We start from the raw sequence: 21338 nt of genomic DNA, 5'->3' as shown, positions 1-21338 counted from the left end.
TCCACTCCCAACATCAGTCTTCTGGGCCTTTCCACATCCTGGCTTCTTCTAAGAGGCTGAGTCCAACCCAGCCCTCTGCCAGGGCCCCAGGCTTTCCGCTCCCCTACTCCAGGCAGCCAGAAAGGAGCACAAGACCCAGGCACTTCTGCAAATACGTTTAATGCACTTAGATTACACAGAGGAAGAGGGGACAAGAAGGAAACGACATCTAAGTGAGTCACCCAAAAATTCTTACAAAAGTCCCAGGCTGGCTGCAGCCCCCAGGAACCGAGTCACCATTGACATTAGAAACTAATATAAAAATTTACAAAAGTCTGCTCATTGCAGCATTCAGGTACTTGTACAAAAGGAGGGCTCTTTCTACAGGGCTCCTGACTTATAACAGGGACCCAGGTACCTCACTTGACACAAGGACCTGGAAGCCAGCGAGGAAAGACAACCAGATAAAAAAATACAGTCAAGGGAATTCTCTCCTGGTCTGCCCCATAGGGGCGGACCTGCAGGTTTTTCCCCTGTTCTCAATCTCAAAACCCAGTCCCAAGAACTTGTGTTTATTTTTTAAAACATGCTAGCCCTTTAGTTTCTCCCCAAGGCTTCCCAGACCCTGCCCTGAAGCCTCGCCTTTGGAAGAGAAGGGCAGGAAGAGGCACCAGCTCCCCAGCCAGACCTGAGACCCTGCGTGAGCTTCTCCACCCCCACAGAATGGCAGCTGGGGCCGTGGTCCTCCTGCAGCCCACACTGGGCCTGAGGAGCTGCGGCTGTGTCCACCTTGTGTTGCCAGCAAATAGCATGAAGGAGCCCCTTCCCCTCAGAAGCTTCAGTCACAGGGACATGGAGGGACAGAGTAGGAAGGGGCAAGCTTCAGGGAAGCCTATGTAGGCAGATGTAGGGAGGAAGACTTCTTAACCTCCCCAACTTACTATGAGGTCAGGGCTTCCAAAGAGCTACGGAGAGGGAAAGAAGGGGTCCCTCTAGTGAGTGCCTGCTATATGCCAAGTGCTGTGCTGGACGTGCCCCACAATCTGTCTTGCTTTATCCTCAATGGGGGTCCCCTCTCAGTGAAGAACTCCCTCTGGAAGGCACCACCACCTTCCAGAAAGAGGAAAGAGGTCTGGGCAGAGATGGTAGATGCTCTGTCACCCCTCTGGAGCCAAAGCGTTGTAGGGAAATGAGATGGAGGCTGGTCTCAGCTGAACCTTGGAGGTTCCCGATAAGAGGAGGGGCTAGCGGGGGTGGGGGGAGGCAGGAAGGAGCCACAGGCTTCACAGGCTTGTTGTCTCAGAGCTAACCTGCTTCCCTTTTGCCTTCTGTACTGACCACAAAACTTAGCTCAGAAAATACCCGCCTGCCCCCAAGCCAAAGCAGGCGGGGTAGAGGCAGGTCCCCAGAAAGAATCTGTGGAGAAGTAGGTCAGGATGGCAAGGAAAGGAAGCAAGTCAATGACACCTCTTTGGCCACAAAACATCTAAAGACAAGAGTTTTCAAGGTGGGGATGCTGTGGTGGGTGAAGACCAGGAAATGTCCTTCTGGAAAAGTCCTCAGAGCAGAAGGCACAGCTGCTGCCAACATCAAGTCCAGAGGGGCTTCCACCTTTGCTGTGTCGGTGGTGGGGGGGTGGTGGTGGTGGTGGTATGTGTCTCCCAGATGCCAGGTGGATCTGCCTTGAAGCTCTGAGTTTGATGGTGCTAACCAGGTAGCCCTGAGGGTGTAAGCAGAGAAAGAGCCAGACCTGAATGGCCCCTTGGAAGTCCAATAGCCTGGCCACCCTCATGCCCCTGAAGGCAGCTCTTTGGCTGGATGGCTCATCAGAGGTGCCCTGCGCCCTATGGGCTTCCTCGGCACTCCTGATAGTGCCCATGTGTGTGGCGGTTGCAGACAGGGGCCAGGGCATGTTGTCTGTCTGTGTGGTCCCTGACAGACAAAAGAACTTTGTCATGGGAGAGCCAGAAGGGTGGTCTCGTAATAGCCATCCCCAGAGTTAGGGGTAAGAGGGCCTGAAACGGGCTTGTGATTACAGGTCAAAAGTGAGAGACAACACCAGAAGAACCCCCAAACTACGGGTCAGAGATAGGTTGGCTATGAGACAGGAAGACCGTGAGATCTGCAGTACTGGAGTGAGGAACCAAAGACCACTAGAGGCCAGGATGCCGGAAAGGAGACAGGACAAGGGGTAGAGAATGAAGGATGAGAAATGAATCAACACAGAAATGAATGAAAGGCGGGAGAGTGCAGTGTTTGCAAAACTAATGTGAAAGACATGTGAAGAGGTTGATTCTTCTGTTTTTAATAAGTAAGAGTCCTGCAGCCTGGAGGCTGGGAGGCCCAGTGGATGAGGAAATGGGATGGGAGTGGCAAAGAGCTGGAGACCCAGGCCCTGAGTGGCAGGTGGGGATGGTCTATGAAGTGCTGGGCTTTACCCTGTCTTGGGCAGGCCTGGTTGGGAGGAAAATGCCTAGAAGATGAGGCTGGGGTCACCAAGTCTCAGAGACCCTGATGATCTTGAACTCTGTGGGGGCCCAGTCCACCTGGGAACCAGCAGCAGCCCTTCCTGCCCCAGCTAAACTGGGCTCCAGGCTGCATGGGGGAGTGTCTTGGCTCCCCCAGGCCTGGCTGGGAAGAAAAGCCTCTGTGCGAAGCTGACTCCTCCGAGGCCTTGACCGGCAGGTGAACACCAGCACCTTTTCTGGTGGCGGCTCTGGGGGAGACGGCCCCAGGCCCTTGTCTGTGAGAATGAGAAAGTTCATCTGGAAATAAAGTTCTGTTTTTTTTAAAAAAACATATATACATGGCTTCTGGACATCTTTGAAGAGCAATAAAATACCATCCGGTTTCTACAAAATAAAATAAGGAGGAAGAAAACCAAACACGATCAAAGGAATCGTTGCACCGCCAGAAGAGCTTGACTACCGAAGGCTTCCCAGAGTTGAGCTGGGCAGGGTAGCTGGCTGTTACACCTCCCTCCCGCTGGGCTATGCGGCAGAGGGCAGGTGGGAATGAGGCCTGTCTCCACCTGGGGGCACATAAGAGGTCCAGAGGCAAATCTCAAACCAGAACCTGCGGTGGCAGCAGGAGGGGAAAGTTGACATTTGCCCGACTGCAGCCCCCTGGGGCCCCGGCCTGGTCATGTGGCTCGGCCGGCTGCAGGTGCGGAGACCCCCCAAGCTGCAGGTGAGGGGGAGCCCTGCGGCCTGTGCGGGGCATCCCAGCAGGCTGCAGTGTAGGGGCTACGCAGTCATCCTCACACTTGTCCTTGTGTTTGCAGGAATCTCGTTTATGCAGTTGTTACACTGGAGTCACCGGGAAGCAGCTGGGCTCGCCCTTGGCCCCTGCAGGGCCAGCCCAGGCTAGTGCAGCGGGCTGTCAAAGACCACGTCGGGGAGGATGGAGACTTTGAGCTTCTTTTCTGGCCAGCTGTACTCTTTGGGAAGTTTGAACTGTGGAGGGGGCAACAAGCACAGAACCAGAGGATACACGGTTAGAATCCACTGCCTTCTTCCCACACTGCCTAGAGAGGCCAGGACCCTCACCCAGGCCCTGTCTCCTGGGTGCTGGGGCAAGACAGACCACCGGTTAGTTGCCTGGCTTCAGTCACGAATGTTGAACCAGGTGAGAGGCTGGGATCCAGTGCTGACCCCTCCTTCCCCGCACCCAGCCAATAATTAACTGGGCTTGGAGGCTTGTTTTCTGACTCTTTCTTGACTGGGCTGACCTCCCTCCAGCTCACTTCCTTGGTTCTGCCTCTGGCCACAAGCATGTAAGGAATCTGCTCCCTGAGGCCCGGGGGCTAGAGGATGGGGGGGCAGGGGAGGGTGCAGATGCTACAGGGAAGTGGCTTGAGGTCTGGAACTCTGAGGTCCTGTCCCTGCCATGGCTCCTTTCTGAGGCTGGCAGGGAAGAACGTTGGAACCTGCCCTCTGGAGCCTTTGCCAAAGGGTCCCAAAGGAAGGAGGCCCTGCCTTGGCCTTGGTGGGAGTGGAGAAGCAGAGCTAGTGTGGTTTGAGGTGACTTCTTGGGTCTGGTGCAAACTTGAGAGGCGCTCCCCACCCTGCTCCCACTTGTTCATCCTCACACGCTTCCCAGGGTTACCAGCCTGAGAGAGGTGCTGGCAGTGGCCAAGGAGAGCCCAAGTTCTTACGACCCGACTCCCCGGAATCACTGATTTGCTTACAGTTTTGTTTCTCAAGCTTCTGGAGGGGGATAGGGGAAGAGACTGACATGTTCCCTGTGTATGCGAGGACCCTGCATGGGGCCAGCAGGCACACAGCTGGTGCTCATAGATGCTCCCTGATTTAGGAGTGGGGTCTGCCTTTTAGGTCTCCTGCTAATCTGGGAGCAAGCTGGGAAGGAGGGAAGAGCAGGGCCCTCAGCCTGCTCAGAGCTGGTGCTAGAAGAGGACGGCCTGACACTGCCCGGCTGATTCCCTCTCCCTCCCTCTTGATGGGGGACTGTCCAAGCCAGGACCAAAGTGGAGAGGAGGGCAGGGTGTGGGGACAGCCTTGCACAGGAAAGGAAAAAAAAAGTCATTTTTAGTGACCTACTTTCCTAAGCTCCTCCTGGCTCCTGTCCCTCCTGCCTGGACTACCCCTCTTCCACCCCCTCAGCACCCGAGCTGAGAGCAGCAGTCTGGCGCCATGCCATCCCTGTGCGACATGGCCTCTCCGGAAGCGCTTCTGGGCAGCCGGCTCTGGTCTGACTGAATGGGAGCTGGGCCTCAGGGGCTGGTGACTTGTGGGGCTTGACCAGCTGGCACAGACTGGGTACTTAGTGACTTCTGAATGTATAAATGAGAAGAGAGAAGACATTATCCCACTAGGGGTGACCTCAGGCTCTGAGGAGTTCCTGTCCACCTGGAGACCTGGATGGGCCAGTCCTGCCCCGTGGACTGTCCTCCGCCCTGTGGATATCCGTCGGAGGCCTCTGTGTCCAGGCTGACTGGGTCCTGGCTGAAAGCTGGCTCCTGCCTGGCCTCGCTCTGGCCTGGGAGGTGAAGGAGCTCTCCCCAAAATACACTTTTGGGCAGAAAGGGCAGAAGAAGGGTCTGTCTCTGCCCCCGGACAGGAGAGGGCCCAGAAAAGCCCTAGAACTATCAGCGTGCTAATGTTCCACTAACCTATCTGGGCAGGACTCTGAGGCCAGGAAGGCTCAGCCCTGCTGGGGTGCTGCTTGGTAGGAGGCCGGGGGAGGGGAAGGGACTTTCCAGGATGAGGTAAGTCCCCACAAATGAGGATGCCGGGAACAAGGAAGAAAAACAAAAGGGATTGTGGGCTCCACTCCTGTACCCCAGCGGAGTAGCCAGGACAAGCACAGGCCCCCACCTGGCCCACAGCTCGGCTGGGGCTGGAAGAGGCGGGCCTAGAGGGGAGCGCTTGTGGCCAGAGGCGGGAGGGAGAGTGGCTCCTGGGTGGCCTGAGGCTGGAGCAGGAGCCCCTCGCTGCCCACCAGAACTCCATGGAATGTTCTCTGGCAGCAGGCGTGGGCTTTCTGTTCAAAACCTGCCAGGGAACAGCAGGGGCTGAGGAGAACTCTGTACTAGCCCAAAGGCCCTGGCTGCCTCTTCAATGAGCTTCTTGGGAGCTGGCAATTCAGACAATTTGCTGGGTGTCCTCACAAGGGTTGAGGGTGGGGCAGGGGGAGGTTCAGGGAAGTGAAATAAAGCTGTTTAACATCTCCAGGGTCTCCTTTCCAGCCTCTCTGCACACGTCAGAGACAGACACATGCACACACGCAGACAGACTCCTGGAGACTGGAACCTGCTGTCAGAGAGAACCAAACAGCTTACTTCCTCTGGAGAAGTCAAATCTTCTAAGTCCTCCAACATTTTCTCTACAAACTCTTCGGTCAACAGAATCTGGGAAGAAGGCACAAGACAGGCTTTTATTATTATTATTTGTTTAAAGAATATGGTCTTTTTGCTAATTGCCAAGCTATGGACCTCTGTCCAGGCCGTGGAGGAGCGGTGAGCCCACTGTGATATGTTCTAGGGCCAGGGGAAGTACTTGAGGCCTAGCCCTGACTGTCACCCCCAGTCTGCCCCCACCTCCCACCACCAGCTGCCTACAGTATCAGACGGACGGGGGCAGAGAAGGGAGGACGTCCAGGACAGCGGGGAGCAGGGCGAGGACGTCAGGAGACATGGCAGTGCTGGCCCCGGGAGGGACATGAGAAGGGGCAGGGAAGGCCGCCTGTTTGGCAGTCCGGGCGCCCTGCACATTGCAGTATGGTAGAGGGGAAACAGAAAAGCCACAGGGCAGAGGAGAGTGACTCCAACATCCTCCTTGTTCAACAAGGTTTGCGTGTTCCCAGAGTCCCACTTGGGAGGACAAAACGAATCTGTCCAGGTTTGGAATACAAGCCTTGCCTGGAATCTGGAAATGCCCTGGAAGGTACCTCTAGGAATGTCTGAGCTGCACCAGCCTCTCTCATTTTAGCAAAGGGAAAGGGACGCCTCAACTCCCATGCGTAGTGTCTACCTCTTCTCAGGCCCCAAGCTCCCAAAGCCCTGCCTTGCCAGCCCCATTCAGCCACTGAGTCCTTCAAGTTCTAAGAAATGTCTTCTCCAGGGCACCTCCCACCTATCCCACTTCACTACTCTGGTCTGCTACCTGAGGCTTCACGCTTGCTGTTGAGAACAGCCTTGCCCCTCTGTTCAGGGGCACAACCACCACCCTCACCCATGTGTGTAGTCAACCATGCATGCAGTCAACAGCAAGGATACCCAGGACTTCCTCAACCTGCAGGGCCATCTTCTCAACAGGCTCCTCTATGCAGGCCGGTCCCACACTGGGCCCAGGCTGGGCATGTCTTTCCTCTTCCCAACCTGATCCTGTCTTCCACCCATCTCCTCCCCATGCTGGTCCATGGGACCTCCTGACCTCTGCAGTGGACCCTTCTGTAACCCCAGGCTGTGGCTCTCCCCACCTCTATTTTGCCTTCTCCAGTAGCCTCTGAATGCCCTGGGGTGGGATGTGGGGATGGAGGAAGAGAAACAACGAGGTGAAGACCAAGGTGTGGGAAAAGTCCCCTATGACAAGGAGGAGGATCCAGGACTTGAGAAAATACCAGCAGGTTTCCCCAGGGAATTGTCCATTCTGATAAGAACATATGGCTCAACATCTGGAATAGGTCAGTGTATCAGACAAAGTGGAATGGCAGAGGAAGGAGGGCAAGCAAGCAGGCTCACTAGGCACCTCACAGGATGGAAGTTTCCGAAGGGAGGAAGTTGACTGGGTGGAGGTGTGAGCAAGGAATGAGAAAACTACCCCAAGTGGGCAGACAAAATATCACCACACCGGGCACTGTGCTAAGCGCTCATAGAGCTTATCTCCTTCAGATGAGGAAACTGAGACACAGATAGGTTATGAGATTTGCCCAGTGTCACATGGCTTGTGAGCAGCGGAGAAAAGATCATCTCCTGGTCCTTATTTTTTTGGCTGAGCTGGGTCTTCACTGGGGTGTGCAGGCTTAGTTGCCCCATGGCATGTAAGACCTTAGTTCCCCAACCACAGATTTAACCCAGGCCCCCTGCACTGGAAGGCGGAGTCTTAGCCACTGGACCACCAGGGAAGTCCCCATGTCCCAGCCTTCTCTGGACTCTAAAGTTAGTGTGCAAAGCAGAGCTTCCAGTTCCTGAAGTCTAACCCTCACGGCGTTTACTAGTGTATTGATTCTTCCGGTCACCTGCCCGTCAACCTACTTGATTCCAGAAGCATTCCCTGGGTGCCTCTGCTAGGCCTGGCCCTGGGTGGAGCCCTAGGGAAACAGCCATGAAAGCAGTCCATTCCCCAGCTGGACAAGCACCTTCCTGGGGTTAACAGGGAGCCAAAGGTCGTCTCCTTCTCAGGCTACAAGCCCACAGTCAGGGACAAAACAGCTCCAACCACCAGCCCATATCTCCTCACCAGTTTCTGTTTAAGAGCTTAGGCTTCAAGTGGAGACAGAGACAAAGTTTGGACAGGCAAAGCGGGTCTGCGAGAATGCCCACCTGAGATGCCCCCTCCCACCTTCCTCCTGGCTCCCTAAGCTGGGACCGCGTAACTCCTCTCATGGACTACCGTGGCGCTGCCCAATGCCACTGATTCCAGCTCCCACAGCCGGAGCCTCTGCTCCTCTTGCTCTTATCCCAGGGTTCCCCCCTCCCCCCCCCACCCCCCAAAGCCCGGAGTCTCTCGACCAGTTATCACCAGTCTGCTTGGGCAGTACAAAAGTCATATTCACATTTTGGGAATTTCCGGGGCTTGTTGCCATCTCTGCAAATGTGAGCACAAACACAAGCATACCTAAAACCCAATTATATTACAATGGCTCCAGTCCGGGCCAGGCTGAACTGATTTCTAACCCACAAATACTTGGGAGGGTGGACATTTCTGCCAGAGAGGTAAATAGGCCTGGGACTGTAACTAGTGCTGGGGGTGAGAGGGGGTGGGGGAGGGTTCACAGGAATGGTGACCACACAGAGAGACTCCAAAGAGCTGGAGAAATGGGGAAAATAATCCCACTAACAGGAGTTCAGTCCTAAGCCAGTTCTTCTGACAAAGGTGTGGAGTTGGTGGTGGAGAGAGTGTGAGTTACGGTGGCTTTCGGTAGACCAACTACCAAATGTGTACTATTAATATCTGTGTGTGGACTCATTTTATACTCAGCTGGGGGAGGGGACGGCAGGACCAAAAGGAGGGACAAACCCTAGTGGCTCCTCAATTTTCACTTTTGGTGATTGGCTGGTTCCTGCTGGAAACTTCGCATTATTTTAAAAGAATTGAATGGGGAAAATTGTACACGAGATCTGCATGATATTAAGGGTGACATTCCCTACAAAGAAACACGACAGACTGTCATAGCTCCAGGCACCTAATTTAATTTCCTTTGGGAGTTAAACCTTAGAAGCTTAGATTGAACAAACAGGCCCTGTTCTTTGTATATTTCAGACCTGGAGCTGAGAATGTTAACAGATCCTATCAACAGGACACTGGAGATAGACAGCCGCGATGCAGCAGCTCCTGGATGCTCTCACGAGGAACAGACACGCCGTTGTGATGCAACTGTGGGAAAAGCCTGTGCAGTTCTGGGACTTGGGACTCTTGAAGCTCCCTGGGTCCCCATGGAGCTGCCTGGCTCTGCCACAAATAATAATAAGAAGGGTTATGAGAATGACAGCAGTAAGGATAACACCGCCAGCAGCAGAAGCACCAGTGCCTCCTCCATGTGCCAGGCACAGGGCTAAGTGCTTGACTGGTATCATCTTGGCCACCCTGTGAGGAAGGTAACCATCATTTCCACTCTGCAGACGAGCGGGTATCAAGACAAGTCTGGACTTTAGAAGAGCAGTGACCTGAACTCATGGTGGTAGAAGATGTTCTTTTTCTGTCTGGGGAGGGCACCTAAATTCTAGAAGCCTCGTATACTCAAAGCTGACTTCTCTTCTCTGCTGGGGGAGGTGGAAGTGACTCTGGCTTCAACCCAATGGCCTGGAAAACCAGCGACACATCTCCTGGCCACCTGCTCAGCTCAAGAGGGCTGGAACCCTGGGCGTCACAGACATGCAGCTGTTCAAAACCAGGTTGGCCAAGTGGAAAGGAAGGCAAACCATGCCCCGATATAGTTTCCAATGGGGCAGATTTCCAGGTCAGCTCGGTAAACATGCACACGAGGCGACAGTTGCTCCAGTGCAGAAAACAGCAGTAGAAATACTACTACTAATGAGACAGCACTCACTGATGCTCATGATCACCAAGAACTGGGCATAAGAGGCTTACGTCTGTGCACAAACAGCCCTTGGAGGGAGAAGACGCTCCAGTGAGCGGGGAAGCCCCCCAAGCAATCTGAGAAGAAACTCCCTGGGGAGGATTTTGAAAACCTGGAGATACTAGGCACCATCTAGACCTTCTGAATCTGAGTAGCTAGGTCAAGGGATCTGCATTTTAAAAAGGCAACCCCTCCCTGCAGAAGATCCTGGTGGAGGGTACCCTGGGGAAACACACTCACAGGGGCAGTGGGTCTAGGCACAGGTTTAACCAACAGGGATGAGTTAGTGGCTGCAGCTCTCCCACCAGCTCTGACTGGTAGAGCTGTGAGGCGGGCAGTGGCTCCCTGCCCCATACTCCCAGCCTCCACCTTTGATCAAGGAGGGGACTTGGAACACAGGCCAGCAACTTACTCCAAGGTGCTCACACCCAGTGCCTTAGGATAGCCTGGCTGGCGGATGAAGACGGAGGATCGTCAACAATCTTCCCAATTCCCCAGGCCCCGGCAAGTTCCAGAAGGAACCTGAAAAAAGTGATCTTTCATCATGCCTGCCCTGGGCAGGCCTGGCGGTGGGGCAGGCAGGGGCCCAGCCACTGCAGATCTGATTCAAATGTCTGCGGTCAGTGATATTTCTGAGTCTGCAAACAGCACTGACAATGCCCACTCCTTCCCCTCGGTGTGACAATCCTCACTTTGTCTGGGGCCTTGTTTGCTCTTCGTGTTGACATGTTGTTCTTGCTTCCCAACAAGTTTGGCTTTCTTTTTCCCTCCCTTTCCTTCTCTCAGGGAAGGAAATGTGTTATTTACAGGGTAGGGCCTGCCAAGGAGCTGCTCTGGCACCCATGATGGCAGGGAGGAGGCAGGGACCAGGAAGCCATCCAGTCTGCGTCCCCCCAACACCAACAGGCCGGACAAAAGCTAGACGACGGCCTGGAGCACCCCCACCCCCACCCCCAGGCTCAGGGGCAGAGGTGCGGGTGTGGCAGGTACCCACTGCAGCAGCCACACAGTGAGGCTGCATTCATTTCCTGTTCTCGGTGGGTGGCGAGGGGTTGGCTGAGGTGGCCAGGAGCGGGCTCAGACTTCTCTTGCTCTGGCTGGCAGCTAGTGAGGGCACGACAGGCCCTCTCAGTCCTCTCCTGTACCTCCCCAGGCACAGTGCTGGGATTGAAGCCCTATGGCTGTACCTGTGACAACGAGGACCCTCGGACAGCCAAGCAAAGGTCTTCTGGGATTCCACGTTCACTAGTGCAAGGAGAAATAGCAGAGGCAAGCAAGAGGAGCTGCGCAGGGCCAAGGCCAGGGTTCACCAAGTGTCTTCCACACAATGTCCAAATGGGTGCATGGGACAGGAGAAGGCTGAGGCTTGTCCACAGGGTGGGGGGGTGAGTCAGCCACTGGGCGAGGACCAGAGCCCGGCAGTGACTCCCCAGATCTGGCCTGGAGAAGTGAAGCCCACTTGAACAGCTGTTGGGCGTCTTCTCCCAAGCCCCAGGCCTCCCATCAAGGCTGGCAGAGAATGGCTGGGAAAGGGGGGCCACCTGGGTGAGCCGTCAGACACCACACAGCTGAGAAAGCATTGCAGGGCTTAAAAAAAATATTCTCATATTTGGTGATGTGACCTCTGAGTGACCTCTGGGGCCGACTTCTCCCCCTTCAGATCAATCTTGGCTGGGGACGGATGAACGACTCAGCTCTGGGCCAGGCTCCCGCTCAGAGACTAACAGCCCAGTGTTGACAGACTCAAGGGAGAGAGGCTTGTTAAAGCCACTGGGTTGAGGAATGCTGGGGGAAGGTGTGTGCGGGAGCGGACGCTGGCAGGCCTTCCCAGGTCCAAAGACCCTCCTGTACTCCTCTGGAGCTGGCTGACAGCCTTCACCATCTCAGCAGAGATAAAAACAGCCAAGGGTAGGGCGGACGGAGGAGTCTGGTGTCAACCTCCGGAAACTGAACAGCCTAAGGAGTTGGAGGATTCCTGCCTCTCCAGTTCCTCCAGGAAGCGGGGAGTGTCCCCTATACTCACTCTGGGGTGGCAGGCAGCCCTGCCTTTCTGTGCACCAGGCCTTGACGTTCCTGGAGCTGGAGAGATGGGGCGGGGGTGGGGGGGCGGACCTGGAGAAAGGGGGCAGCCTCAAGGCAGGTGCAGGCCCAGGAGCTGGTGGGTGTGGGGGCCTGTCTGGGGCTACTCCAGAAACCCCGGAAAGGGCCCAGATTCCCTCACTTTCTGCCTTTTTCTCTCAGGCTCTCCTTTGTCATCTTCTCCCATGAGGGGTGTCTCTGCCATGCCACTTCCCCAAGAGATAACAGGCCTGGGCTGGAGGCCAGAACAAGGTGCCAAGGCTGGGAGCGAGGGCTTCCAAGGCTGTTGAAGGCTGATGCAAGAAAAGTCATCCTAGCCCCTCCCAATTCATCTGGGACCAACGGAGAGTGTTCCAGCAGCAGCCAAGAGAACAGAAGTCTGGGTTTCTTCAGTCCTGGGGCGGCTGCATTCAGTTCCTTCCTGCCTCCCTGCCCCCCAGAGGCCTGGGCACATGGGCCAGAGAGACATCCTGGAATCCAGAAGCATGAGGGAGAGGTTCCCATAGGAGGTGAAGGCAAGTCTCTCGGCTGGGGTCTCCCTCTAGAAGGGCCCAGTGTCTTTCCTGGGCTAGTGGATTGGGCCTTCACTGGTGACCTGGAGCCTGACCCCAGACCTCCAGGAGGTCCTCAGACTCCCAGCAAGACAGGCGGCCCCAGGGGGAGACTAAGAGGCCCACAAGTAATTACAAGCCCAGGTTCCCACAAGCCAGGGAGCTGCCTGTGACCACAGTGGCAAGACCCTAGAGAGGAAGGCGGGCTGATGCTGGCAGTCAGATGCAGAAAGTGCTGACTGCTTTGGGGGTGGGGAGATGAGGAGGGCTGGGCTGGGGGCAGGGGCAGAGGGTTTCCCAAGGCTCCTTGGACAGGGCCTGAGAAACCCCTGGGTGAATTAGGGTGCGTGCTTGGGGAGCGGGCCCCAGCCAGCCTTCCCGGGAGCTCCCCTGTGAGCTGGCCCCCGTGGTGGACCACACTAATGAGCCCATAACACAGGCCTTTGATTAAGCAGCTCCCAGCACAGCAACTTTATTGAAACATGCCGAGGCCAGCGGCTGGTTCCCACCGCTCCGGTTCCCTGGGCAACAGCGCCTGGGAGGGGACCATGTGCTGGGAGTCAGCGGGGCGAGTGCTCGAGCTGGCTGAGGGGCTGCCAGGGAGGCGTAGGGGAGCAGAGCTGGAAGGAAACCCCAGCAGCTAGGGGATCAGGGGCTTGGGAACCAGGGTTGGGCCCAGACCTTTGAGGGGACTGAGGATCAATGGGACATGTGCTGAGCCCTCTGGAGGCCCAGGTCACCAGGCTGCTGAGAACTGCAGATGCTGACCCCCTACCCCCACCCCAGGCAGGAAGATGTTCCAGGAGGGATGGCGGGGCTCCAAGGACAGGTTCAGAGTAGAGCACGTCAAAGGCAACTGGGTGGCACTTATTCTCGAGTTGGAGAGGCTCTAGTTCCTACTTTCCCAAGAAAAAGTGCTTAACCTTCAATACGCAAAGCGCTGAGGACACTTCTGCTGAGACCTGTCAACACACTGTCACCTGCTGGGAATGATGATCTCTGACCTGTCAGGGCTGGGGTCTCCTGCATGGTCCACCCCCCACTCCTTCCCAGCTCTGTGCCGCCCCCGCCCCTGCTCTCCACAAGCAGCCTGGAGGGCTGGGACATGCTGGGGGTGGGAGGAGGCCCCTTCCACTTGTTCCAGGCTAATTTCAAATGCTATAGTTCAGAGCTTTTGCTAAGGTAACTACCAACACCACATGGACAGAAATCTAATGTTACCAAGTGGGACTTATAAAATGTATTTATAACTTTATGGTTCAAAGTAATTTTGTTATGAAACAATGTAATAACAACAGTGGAAAAAGGCAAGATAATTTATGGAACACAATATCCCTAAAGCATGGCTTCCATTTCTACCTCAGCTTAGTCTTGGGAGTCTGGTTGGTATCCTTTGTTTGCTGTTTGTTTTAATTAAGGGTTAGTATTTTGGTGGGGAGCGGGAGGGAAGAGCTGGCCTGAGGAGGAGACACACACACACAAACTAAAAGCATGCTTACATTAATGGTAAATACACTTCACAGAGCCCCCCAGACTGGCCTAAACCCACTTCCTCTGTACTGTAATCCCCCTGCCCACTGCTGCCCCCCACTGCCCAGGATACACCACAGACAAGGCAGAGTCATCTTTTACATTAGGGTCAGATTCCCTTTCTGAGAGAGGTAAGGTGGCGTGTTCCTTCTCCCATGCCCCCAACAGACAAAAAAGGATGTTGTTCCTCTACTACATCTGGGAGTGGGCTGGACCAGGCCAAGTACCCGTTAGAGACCTGGGCAGGGTGGGGATTGGAAGGAGGCCTGTGGCTGTCAGGTCTGGGCACCCTGCTTGGCAATGGCTCGAGGCTGTGCCCCAGCCAGAAAAGCAAAGGAAGGACAAAGTATTCTGGAAAAAGCCAGCAGGTTTGCACTGAGAAGCTGGATGTCCGTCAGGAACACAGGAGAACCATTAGATGAGAGGGGGCAGGCTTGGTCTGCCGAGACCTGCCCATCACAGCCCATTGCCCGGTCCAGGTTCAGATGCCTACTTTCTAGGTATTCTGGTGGGCTTCCCCATATAGCGGAGAGTGGCTTCCACACTCCCTCCCACCCTGCTGCACCCCTCATTTCCTGTACCTTGGTTTACCTGAGATGCAGAAAGTCGCACATCCCTCAAAACTGAATTTCCATGGCAAACAGAATTATCCACAGCCAGAGCCTGGAAGGTTACTGTTCCTGTCTCGGGGGACAGGCAGAGGCCAGGAAGTGCTCCTAGAGCTGGTGGGCTAGGTGGAAGCATCCACACATCACATGGCATCTCTCCACTGGCCCCTCAGGAAGGCACCCCTGGGAGCTTGCCAAGGGAGGACAGGGAGGTGGTGGGCACAGGAAAGGAGGCAGGCAGAAGAGAAAGAGCCTTCTCACTTGTAACCAGGGTCCGTGAGCTGCGTAAGGGTGCTCCTCGGTGGCAAAGGCGCCTTCTACTCCCGTGGAGACAAAGGTGATGGCCATGTCACCTGTGATACTTTTATATGTAAAGTGCCGTCCGTGCAGGAGCCTGCCCCTGGGGATGGGAACGTGAGACAGTGAGAGCGGGCCTGGCCAGGGCGCTCGGGGACTGTGGGGGCTACGCTCCCGGGATGGGGTGCCTGGAAAATGCCCTCCTGACTGACCACCTGCCCACTAACAGGGGACTTAACTAAACATGTTCGTCTCAACACTTCCCAAGAGAAGCCTCTCACGAGTGTTCTACTGTCATCCTTCCGAAGTGTTCAAGGCTGGCAGACACCAGAGCAGCGTTCAGAGGGGCTGCAAGGGGAGAGAGGTCCACCTCTTCCGTGTCCTGGTGAGGAAACTGAGGCCAGAGGGGCCAGGTGGTAACGTGCCCAAGGTCAGGTCCAGAGCTAAAAGGGGGATCGTGCCCCACTTTGTTTGGAGGGTGGGGATGAAGAAGCCCCTAAACAAATTTCCCACACCCCTGGGTGATGGCACAGGGCCCTCACAGCACAACCCTGTGTCTGGTCCACCCACTCCCAGGCCTCTCGTGAGATTTAAATGGTTACCAAGTCCACATCTTTAAAAAAAGCTGAAGCCAAGGAGGGTCACTCTGAGAGAGCCACAGAAGTTATTGTTAACCCCTAGTCTGGAAATAACACCTGGGGGAAGGGTGGGCAGGGGCAACTTGTGGGGACAGAGATGCCAGTCAGCAAAGGAAGCAAAACCTGCTCCTGGCTTCCTCAGGCTGCCTCAGATTAACCCTTCACCAGCCTAAAGGCCCTGAGCCTGGGCCGGAGAGGGAGCTGGGGGAGGAAGTGGTTGGGGTCCTTGGGGAGGTGTGGGGGTTGTACAGGGCCCCGGCCAGCCACTGGTCACTCTAACCACTGGCTGTCTTTGCCCTGTTGGGCCAGGCTGGTTTCCACCCAAGCTCTTTCCCCAGGCTCTGGGATAGTGGGGATGGTCCCAGCAAGTACAACCCCCTTCTTCCCTGTCACTGTTGTCCGGGTTTACAGTTATCCTTGCTGTAAAATTGAGGGTGGAACCCCCAGGGCTGTGGAGGAAGCCAGCTGCACAGGTTCCCCCAGGGCAGTGTCCTCATGCAGGAAGCTGCATTCTGGCCCTGGGGCTGGGTTTCTAGCACTGTGGATGGCAGCAGAAGGGACACAGTCTGGGCTTCTGAGTCCCTCAAGGAGTGTGCGGGCCACAGGGTGTAGAGAACTGAATGTTTTGCTGGAAAAACAGCAAAGCAGGAGAAAACAGAGCCCCACCCGTTAGAGCCCCTGCCCTACCACCCTAGTGTTACCAGGGACCCTGCCACTAGGCTGGTGGGATGGCAGGGGGGTGGTCTGAGACACCCTAGGTTACTGGACCTTTGTAAGGGAGCAGGGCTGGGGGAACACTTCTCTGCACAAAGGAGAGCTCTTCAGTGCAGTGGGGGCTACTGGTGGGCTTAGGGGCCACAGGCCTGCCCACAGGCCCACCCACAGGCCCAGGCTGGAGCTGCCTGACTAGCTCTCCTCCACCCCAGGGTCCTAGACTCCGCCAAGGCATGGGGGGCCAAGCACAGGCCTGGTAGCTCCTTGAAGCCAAGCTGTGCTCTGTGGCACTCACCTGAGGCAGAGAGGGATGAGGGCTCCTGACTCCTGGTTGAATTTCAGATGGACGCTCTCCAGCTGCCGCGTGCGGATCAGCTCGTGGGGAATGATGGCCGTGGAGCTGTCGCTTTCCAGGCTGTCTTTGCGGCTCCTGCAAAGCAAGCACAGGAACAGGTTCAGCACAAGGTGAAAACCGCAGGGCAGAGCAGGACAGGAGGCTCCCAGGCTGGGCTCCTGTGCAACGACAAGGATGGTGACTGATGATAAAGATAACAACAGCCACCATTCACTCAGCCCGCATTTGCCAAGTGCCAGCTGCTGTGCGAAGCACCCCTCGCATGGTGGGCACAGCGCCTCTGTGAGGTGGGCGCGATTTTTATGGCCCTTTAACAGATAAGGAGTCTGGGATCAAGTAAGTGATGTAACTTGTCCAGGTTGCACAGCGGGGGCTGTGGAGCTGGGATCTGGCCGCAGGTGGGTCTAGTTCTGAAACCTCATCTTTGGCCAACACACTGTAGAAAAGCTGTCACAGTGGCTTGTTCTTCCCTCAGATGGCAGCAGGGGTCTCTGGGAGCCCTTCTTCTGCTGCCCTGGAGTCCCAGACCCCAAGTTCTCCAATGCTGGGGTGCCAAAGTTTCAGGAGACTCAGCTCTGAAAGCTTCCTTCCAGCTGACCCTGAAAAGGCTGTGACATCAGAGCAGACTCAGAGCATGCACACTCCTGCTGGCGGCCCACAGCTACAGTGACGTGCACACCCTTCATCCAACAGGAAATGACACAGGCCTCACCGAAGGGTGGAGAGCAAGGCTCGCAGGATTCAGATCTGAGAGCCTGGCTGGGCAGTGGGGCCAGCCGCCACCCTACTGGGCAATGAGGCCCCAGGAGTGCAGTACCAGATTCTTCCTGACTGTGGCTCCCGCCACGGCATGTTGCCACTGCTGCCTCACACCCCTTCCTGTCCTGCTTCCCACCCACAGCTTGCTCCATAGCTGGGCCACAGGGCCCCTTTGCAATCTAAGATTCACTCTTTCAAATTCAGCTGCCCCCAATGATGACCTCGAAAATCTGCCCCAGCCGGAAGTGAGGGTTAGCCACTGATCTCATTCAAAAGACTAGATCCTGGTTTGGACTGTGAATTTCAAAATAATTACTCAAGTATCCAATCAAAATACTAGGTGCTGGGCTTCCCTGGTGGCGCAGTGGATAAGAATCCGCCTGCCAACACAGAGGACATGGGTTCAACCCCTGGTCTGGAAAGATTCCACATGCCAAGGAGCAACTAGGCCCGTGTGCCACAACAACTGAGCCGTCAAGCCACAACTATTGAAGCCCATGTGCCTAGAGCCTGTGCTCTGCAACAAGAGAAGCCACCATAATGAGAAACCTGTGCAATACAACCAGAGAGTAGTCCCAGCAACCAGAGAAAGCCCACATGCAACAACGAAGAGCCGGCACAGCCAAAAATGAATAAATATAATAAGTAAATACTGGGGGAGAAGCTTTAGTTATTTATCATTCAAGCGGCAGAAGCCATCCAGGATGTCTGGGTTTGATAACCTCCTTATACACTGGAGGGCTGAGGGCTGCAGTCTGTGGCCCAAGAGGCACCCCAACACTCAGAGAGCAGCTCCCCAGAGGGAGGAGGTGAGGTCTGTAGGCAAGATGGAGGGTGACATGGGGCAGCACGGGGCCCCACTGAGGCAGCGACTTATAAGCCCACGGTAACAGGGGCCATTCCCACCAGCTGCATGGATCCACCCCCAGGTGTGACTGCTCTTTCACAAAGTAGTCTCTTCCTCTGGGCTCCCAAAGCCAACTCTGAGTTGCCCTTTGCCCTAGCACCTCCTTTGACAAGCCCTTTCAGACCTGTGAAGAAGACAAAACACGCTGGCCAAGCAGGTCACAGAATTTCAGGGCTGGGAGGAAACTCTGAGGGTGTTTAATCTACCTCTTTCCTTTACGAAAGAGACCCGGTAAAGCATCCAAGGTCAGAGAGCTGGGCTGTGACAGGCCAGCATGGGAGCCTCGGACCTCTGATCAGCTCTCTTCCCCTGAGGCCCTGGCCACTACGCTTCCCTTCGGAGGAAGGCAACACCAAACACCAGCCTGGGGGCTTGGACAAGAGCAGGACTCAGGAAAGGCAGCAGCCCTCTTTGGTGAGCCCTTACTCTGCTCCAGAGTAGGACCCTACACCAGGTAAATTTTTCTGTGGTTAACCCTTCTTGTACAGGTAAGGAAACTGTGGCTCAGACAGGAGAGGGGATAAGCCTACAGTCAGAGTTTAAGAGGAAGAACCAGGGTGTGACTCTCACCATCACTTCCCTGTGTCACCTCTGAGACACATCACCCACCACCAGGCTCCCAGCCCAGCTGCCAGATGGGGCCGGGCAGTGGGCCTCTCTGACACAGGCAAAAATGCGGATGAATAGCAACTGGGGGGTGGGGGCAGCAGGCTGGGAGAGCAGAATCAACAGCACACAGGGCTAGAGACGTCTCAAGCTGGAGGGAAAAATAAATTGTTGAAAGTCAGCTAAAGTCACCTTGGTAACTGCTACAACACACTCACCCGGAACGAGGACATCAAACCCAAGTGCAAACAGCTTTAAAGAAATGGAAAAGAACTTAATCATCTGAAGAATTAATGTGACAAGTGCCCACATTTACACCTCCCACCAACCTTCAATCATTTGAAAACGCACTTTAATCTTTAAAGAGAAAAAAAAAATTGCAAAATGCTAGATCTGCAGTCCTGGAGCTTGGGTATTTCCGGCCTGCTGCTTCAATGGAAACAGGGCAGATACACACACACACACGCACACGCACACACACACGCACACACACACACACGCACACACACACACACACACGCACACATGCAGGAGCCCAGCTTTTTGCTGATTTGTTTTTTCTGGACATCGATGCAGAAGCATGAATTATTTGTGTGGGCTGGGTGAGGTATTAAATCTGCAGCCGACACAGGTTTGCAATGTTTTGCACGGTTGTCAGCTTAATCTTAGTCATAAAAAAATAAGTAGTGTGCTCGCCAGCGTGGCCTAATTTTTCAGCTGGGCTGTTTTCTCCCTGAGTTCCTAGTGGAGGGGAAGGCAGAGCTTCGGGGTTGGAGGGGAGAACTGCTCCCAGGGAAGGCGTGGTGGCCGGCAACCTCCAGGGGCTGCTGGGGAGATGGAGCCAGGTGATAAAGTATGCTCAGGGAGGCAGAGTGGCTAATAAACGTAGGTTTGGGGTTCGAGTCCCATATGACCTTGGGCAAATAACTTAACTTCTCTCTAAGCTTTACTATCTTCTTGGTGGGAAGAATAATAATACCCTTTCCTTATAAGGATTAAATGAGATGACCTAGGTGAAGCATTAAACAGTGCCTGGGATGTAGTAGGTACTCAAAATGTATCTGGAAGGCATTACCAGGATGTTAGCGGGCTGCCTCTAGAAGTCTATCTGCTCCTCATGCAGGAATGTTGATAACTTAATAGAGACTTATTTGCCTTTACCCTGGGCCCAGAATCCAAGTGCCTCTAGCCAAGTCAGTCCCCCTTTCTGAGCAAAGGTCCTTACCCTGGGCTTGGGAGGGGGACTTCTGAGATGGGGCAGCAGTCACTGTGGGCCCTGGTCAACCACTGGTATTCTGGGAAGGCCCGACTACAGGTCAGCAAAATCCCTTGAGGCCTTTGTTCTGCTGAGGGACGTGCTGGCAGGGCTCCCTTCCTGCGCAATGAGCACAATGAGCCTTCCTGCAATTCTCATCCACTGGTCCTCAAGTCAGCCAGAAGTAGGTTAATTCATTCTCCACGACAGCCTTGTACATCCCCAAGGCCGCTCCCACAGCCCAACAAGAGTTTCTCTTCCAGGATTTGTGGCCCCAACTTTCAACAATATTCTCTGCTGTTGTTATTGTGGTTTTCAACTATATTCTTAAGATAAGGTCCTAAATCATCCATCCATCCAAGTAATTCTCCCTTGCATTCACTCTAGCTTGTCAAACTCTAGTGTTATGTCCAGAAGTGAAGTACCATGTGTGGAAATACAGTACGTGGTTTAACCAGCACATATCACAGAGAGACTGTGAGCTTTCTTGCTTGGGATACTTTATTTCTATTAAAACTGTCATCAAATTGTCCATTCTTTGTAACCTCGTCATAGCTACCAACTTATACCGCACTCCTTCTGTCAACAAATCCCCCTCAGGCTTTCTCCCATGGACTAAGCTCAAACCTCTTCTTCCCCCGCCTGTGTGTACTCTAGACGATTTGGAGCTTGAAACAGAACTCTGCTGTTACTCAGCTAGGGTTTCGAGCGGTCCGGATATTTCTGAAACCTGGCTCTGGCACACATCATATTGGCGTTTCCCCCGACTTCACATCACTGACAAAACTGATAAACTTGCCATCCATGTTCTCATCCCAGGCTTTGATTAAACAGTGAACAGGACAGGGCCAGGCAGACAGGCTGACAGATTGACATCATTACTCTTCAGGTATGCGCATCCAACTGACTGTAATCAACCCAACCATTCCACCGCTACGTCCCTCACCCTCCTGGATGGTCTGTAGACATTTCTGTGTCTTGCCAACGATGATGTCAGAAGACACTCTCCAAATGTCTTGCTCACCCCCACCTATATGAGGTCTATAGCACTTCCTTTATCTACCAGGTAGAAATAGGTTAAGTGTTTCTAAAAAGGCAGTGAGGAAGGTCCGGCAGGCCTGACTCTCTGTGAAAGCAAGCCTCACTGTTTTTCCTTAGGGAGTGTTCACAGCCTACTCACTGAACAATCTAGCCCAGAGTTTTCCCTGTGAGTTGACACCAAGCTCGCTAGTCTAGAGAGTGAAAGATGCTTTTCGCATCTTGGAACTTCTGAGTGCTTTCAGTCTGCCAACACCTCTCTC

General features: G+C 54.6%; 1 protein-coding gene across 5 annotated transcripts in view; it reads right to left on the bottom strand.

Annotated features, from left to right (window-relative positions):
• Positions 1–139: 139 nt before the first annotated feature.
• Positions 140–21338, bottom strand: part of SUFU (SUFU negative regulator of hedgehog signaling) — a 106390-nt gene continuing 85191 nt past the window's right edge. For 2 of the 5 annotated variants that reach the window (XM_055560993.1, XM_055560995.1), the window contains exons 9-12: positions 16451–16585; positions 14768–14906; positions 5780–5848; positions 140–3434 (exon numbers count right to left, since the gene is read on the bottom strand). In XM_055560993.1, the coding sequence (XP_055416968.1) occupies positions 3345–3434; positions 5780–5848; positions 14768–14906; positions 16451–16585 (433 nt within the window). In that variant the 3' untranslated portion in view covers positions 140–3344. Of the gene's footprint in view, positions 3435–5095; positions 5849–8252; positions 9111–14767; positions 14907–16450; positions 16586–21338 lie in introns of those variants that run through there. The other 3 variants (XM_055560991.1, XM_055560992.1, XM_055560994.1) reach the window with 2 other exon arrangements.

Source organism: Bubalus kerabau, chromosome 22, assembly GCF_029407905.1.
Source record: "Bubalus kerabau isolate K-KA32 ecotype Philippines breed swamp buffalo chromosome 22, PCC_UOA_SB_1v2, whole genome shotgun sequence".
Classification (NCBI taxonomy): Eukaryota; Metazoa; Chordata; class Mammalia; order Artiodactyla; family Bovidae; genus Bubalus; species Bubalus kerabau.
Note: the sequence above shows the minus strand (reverse complement) of the source record. Positions and strands in the feature narration are given on the sequence as shown.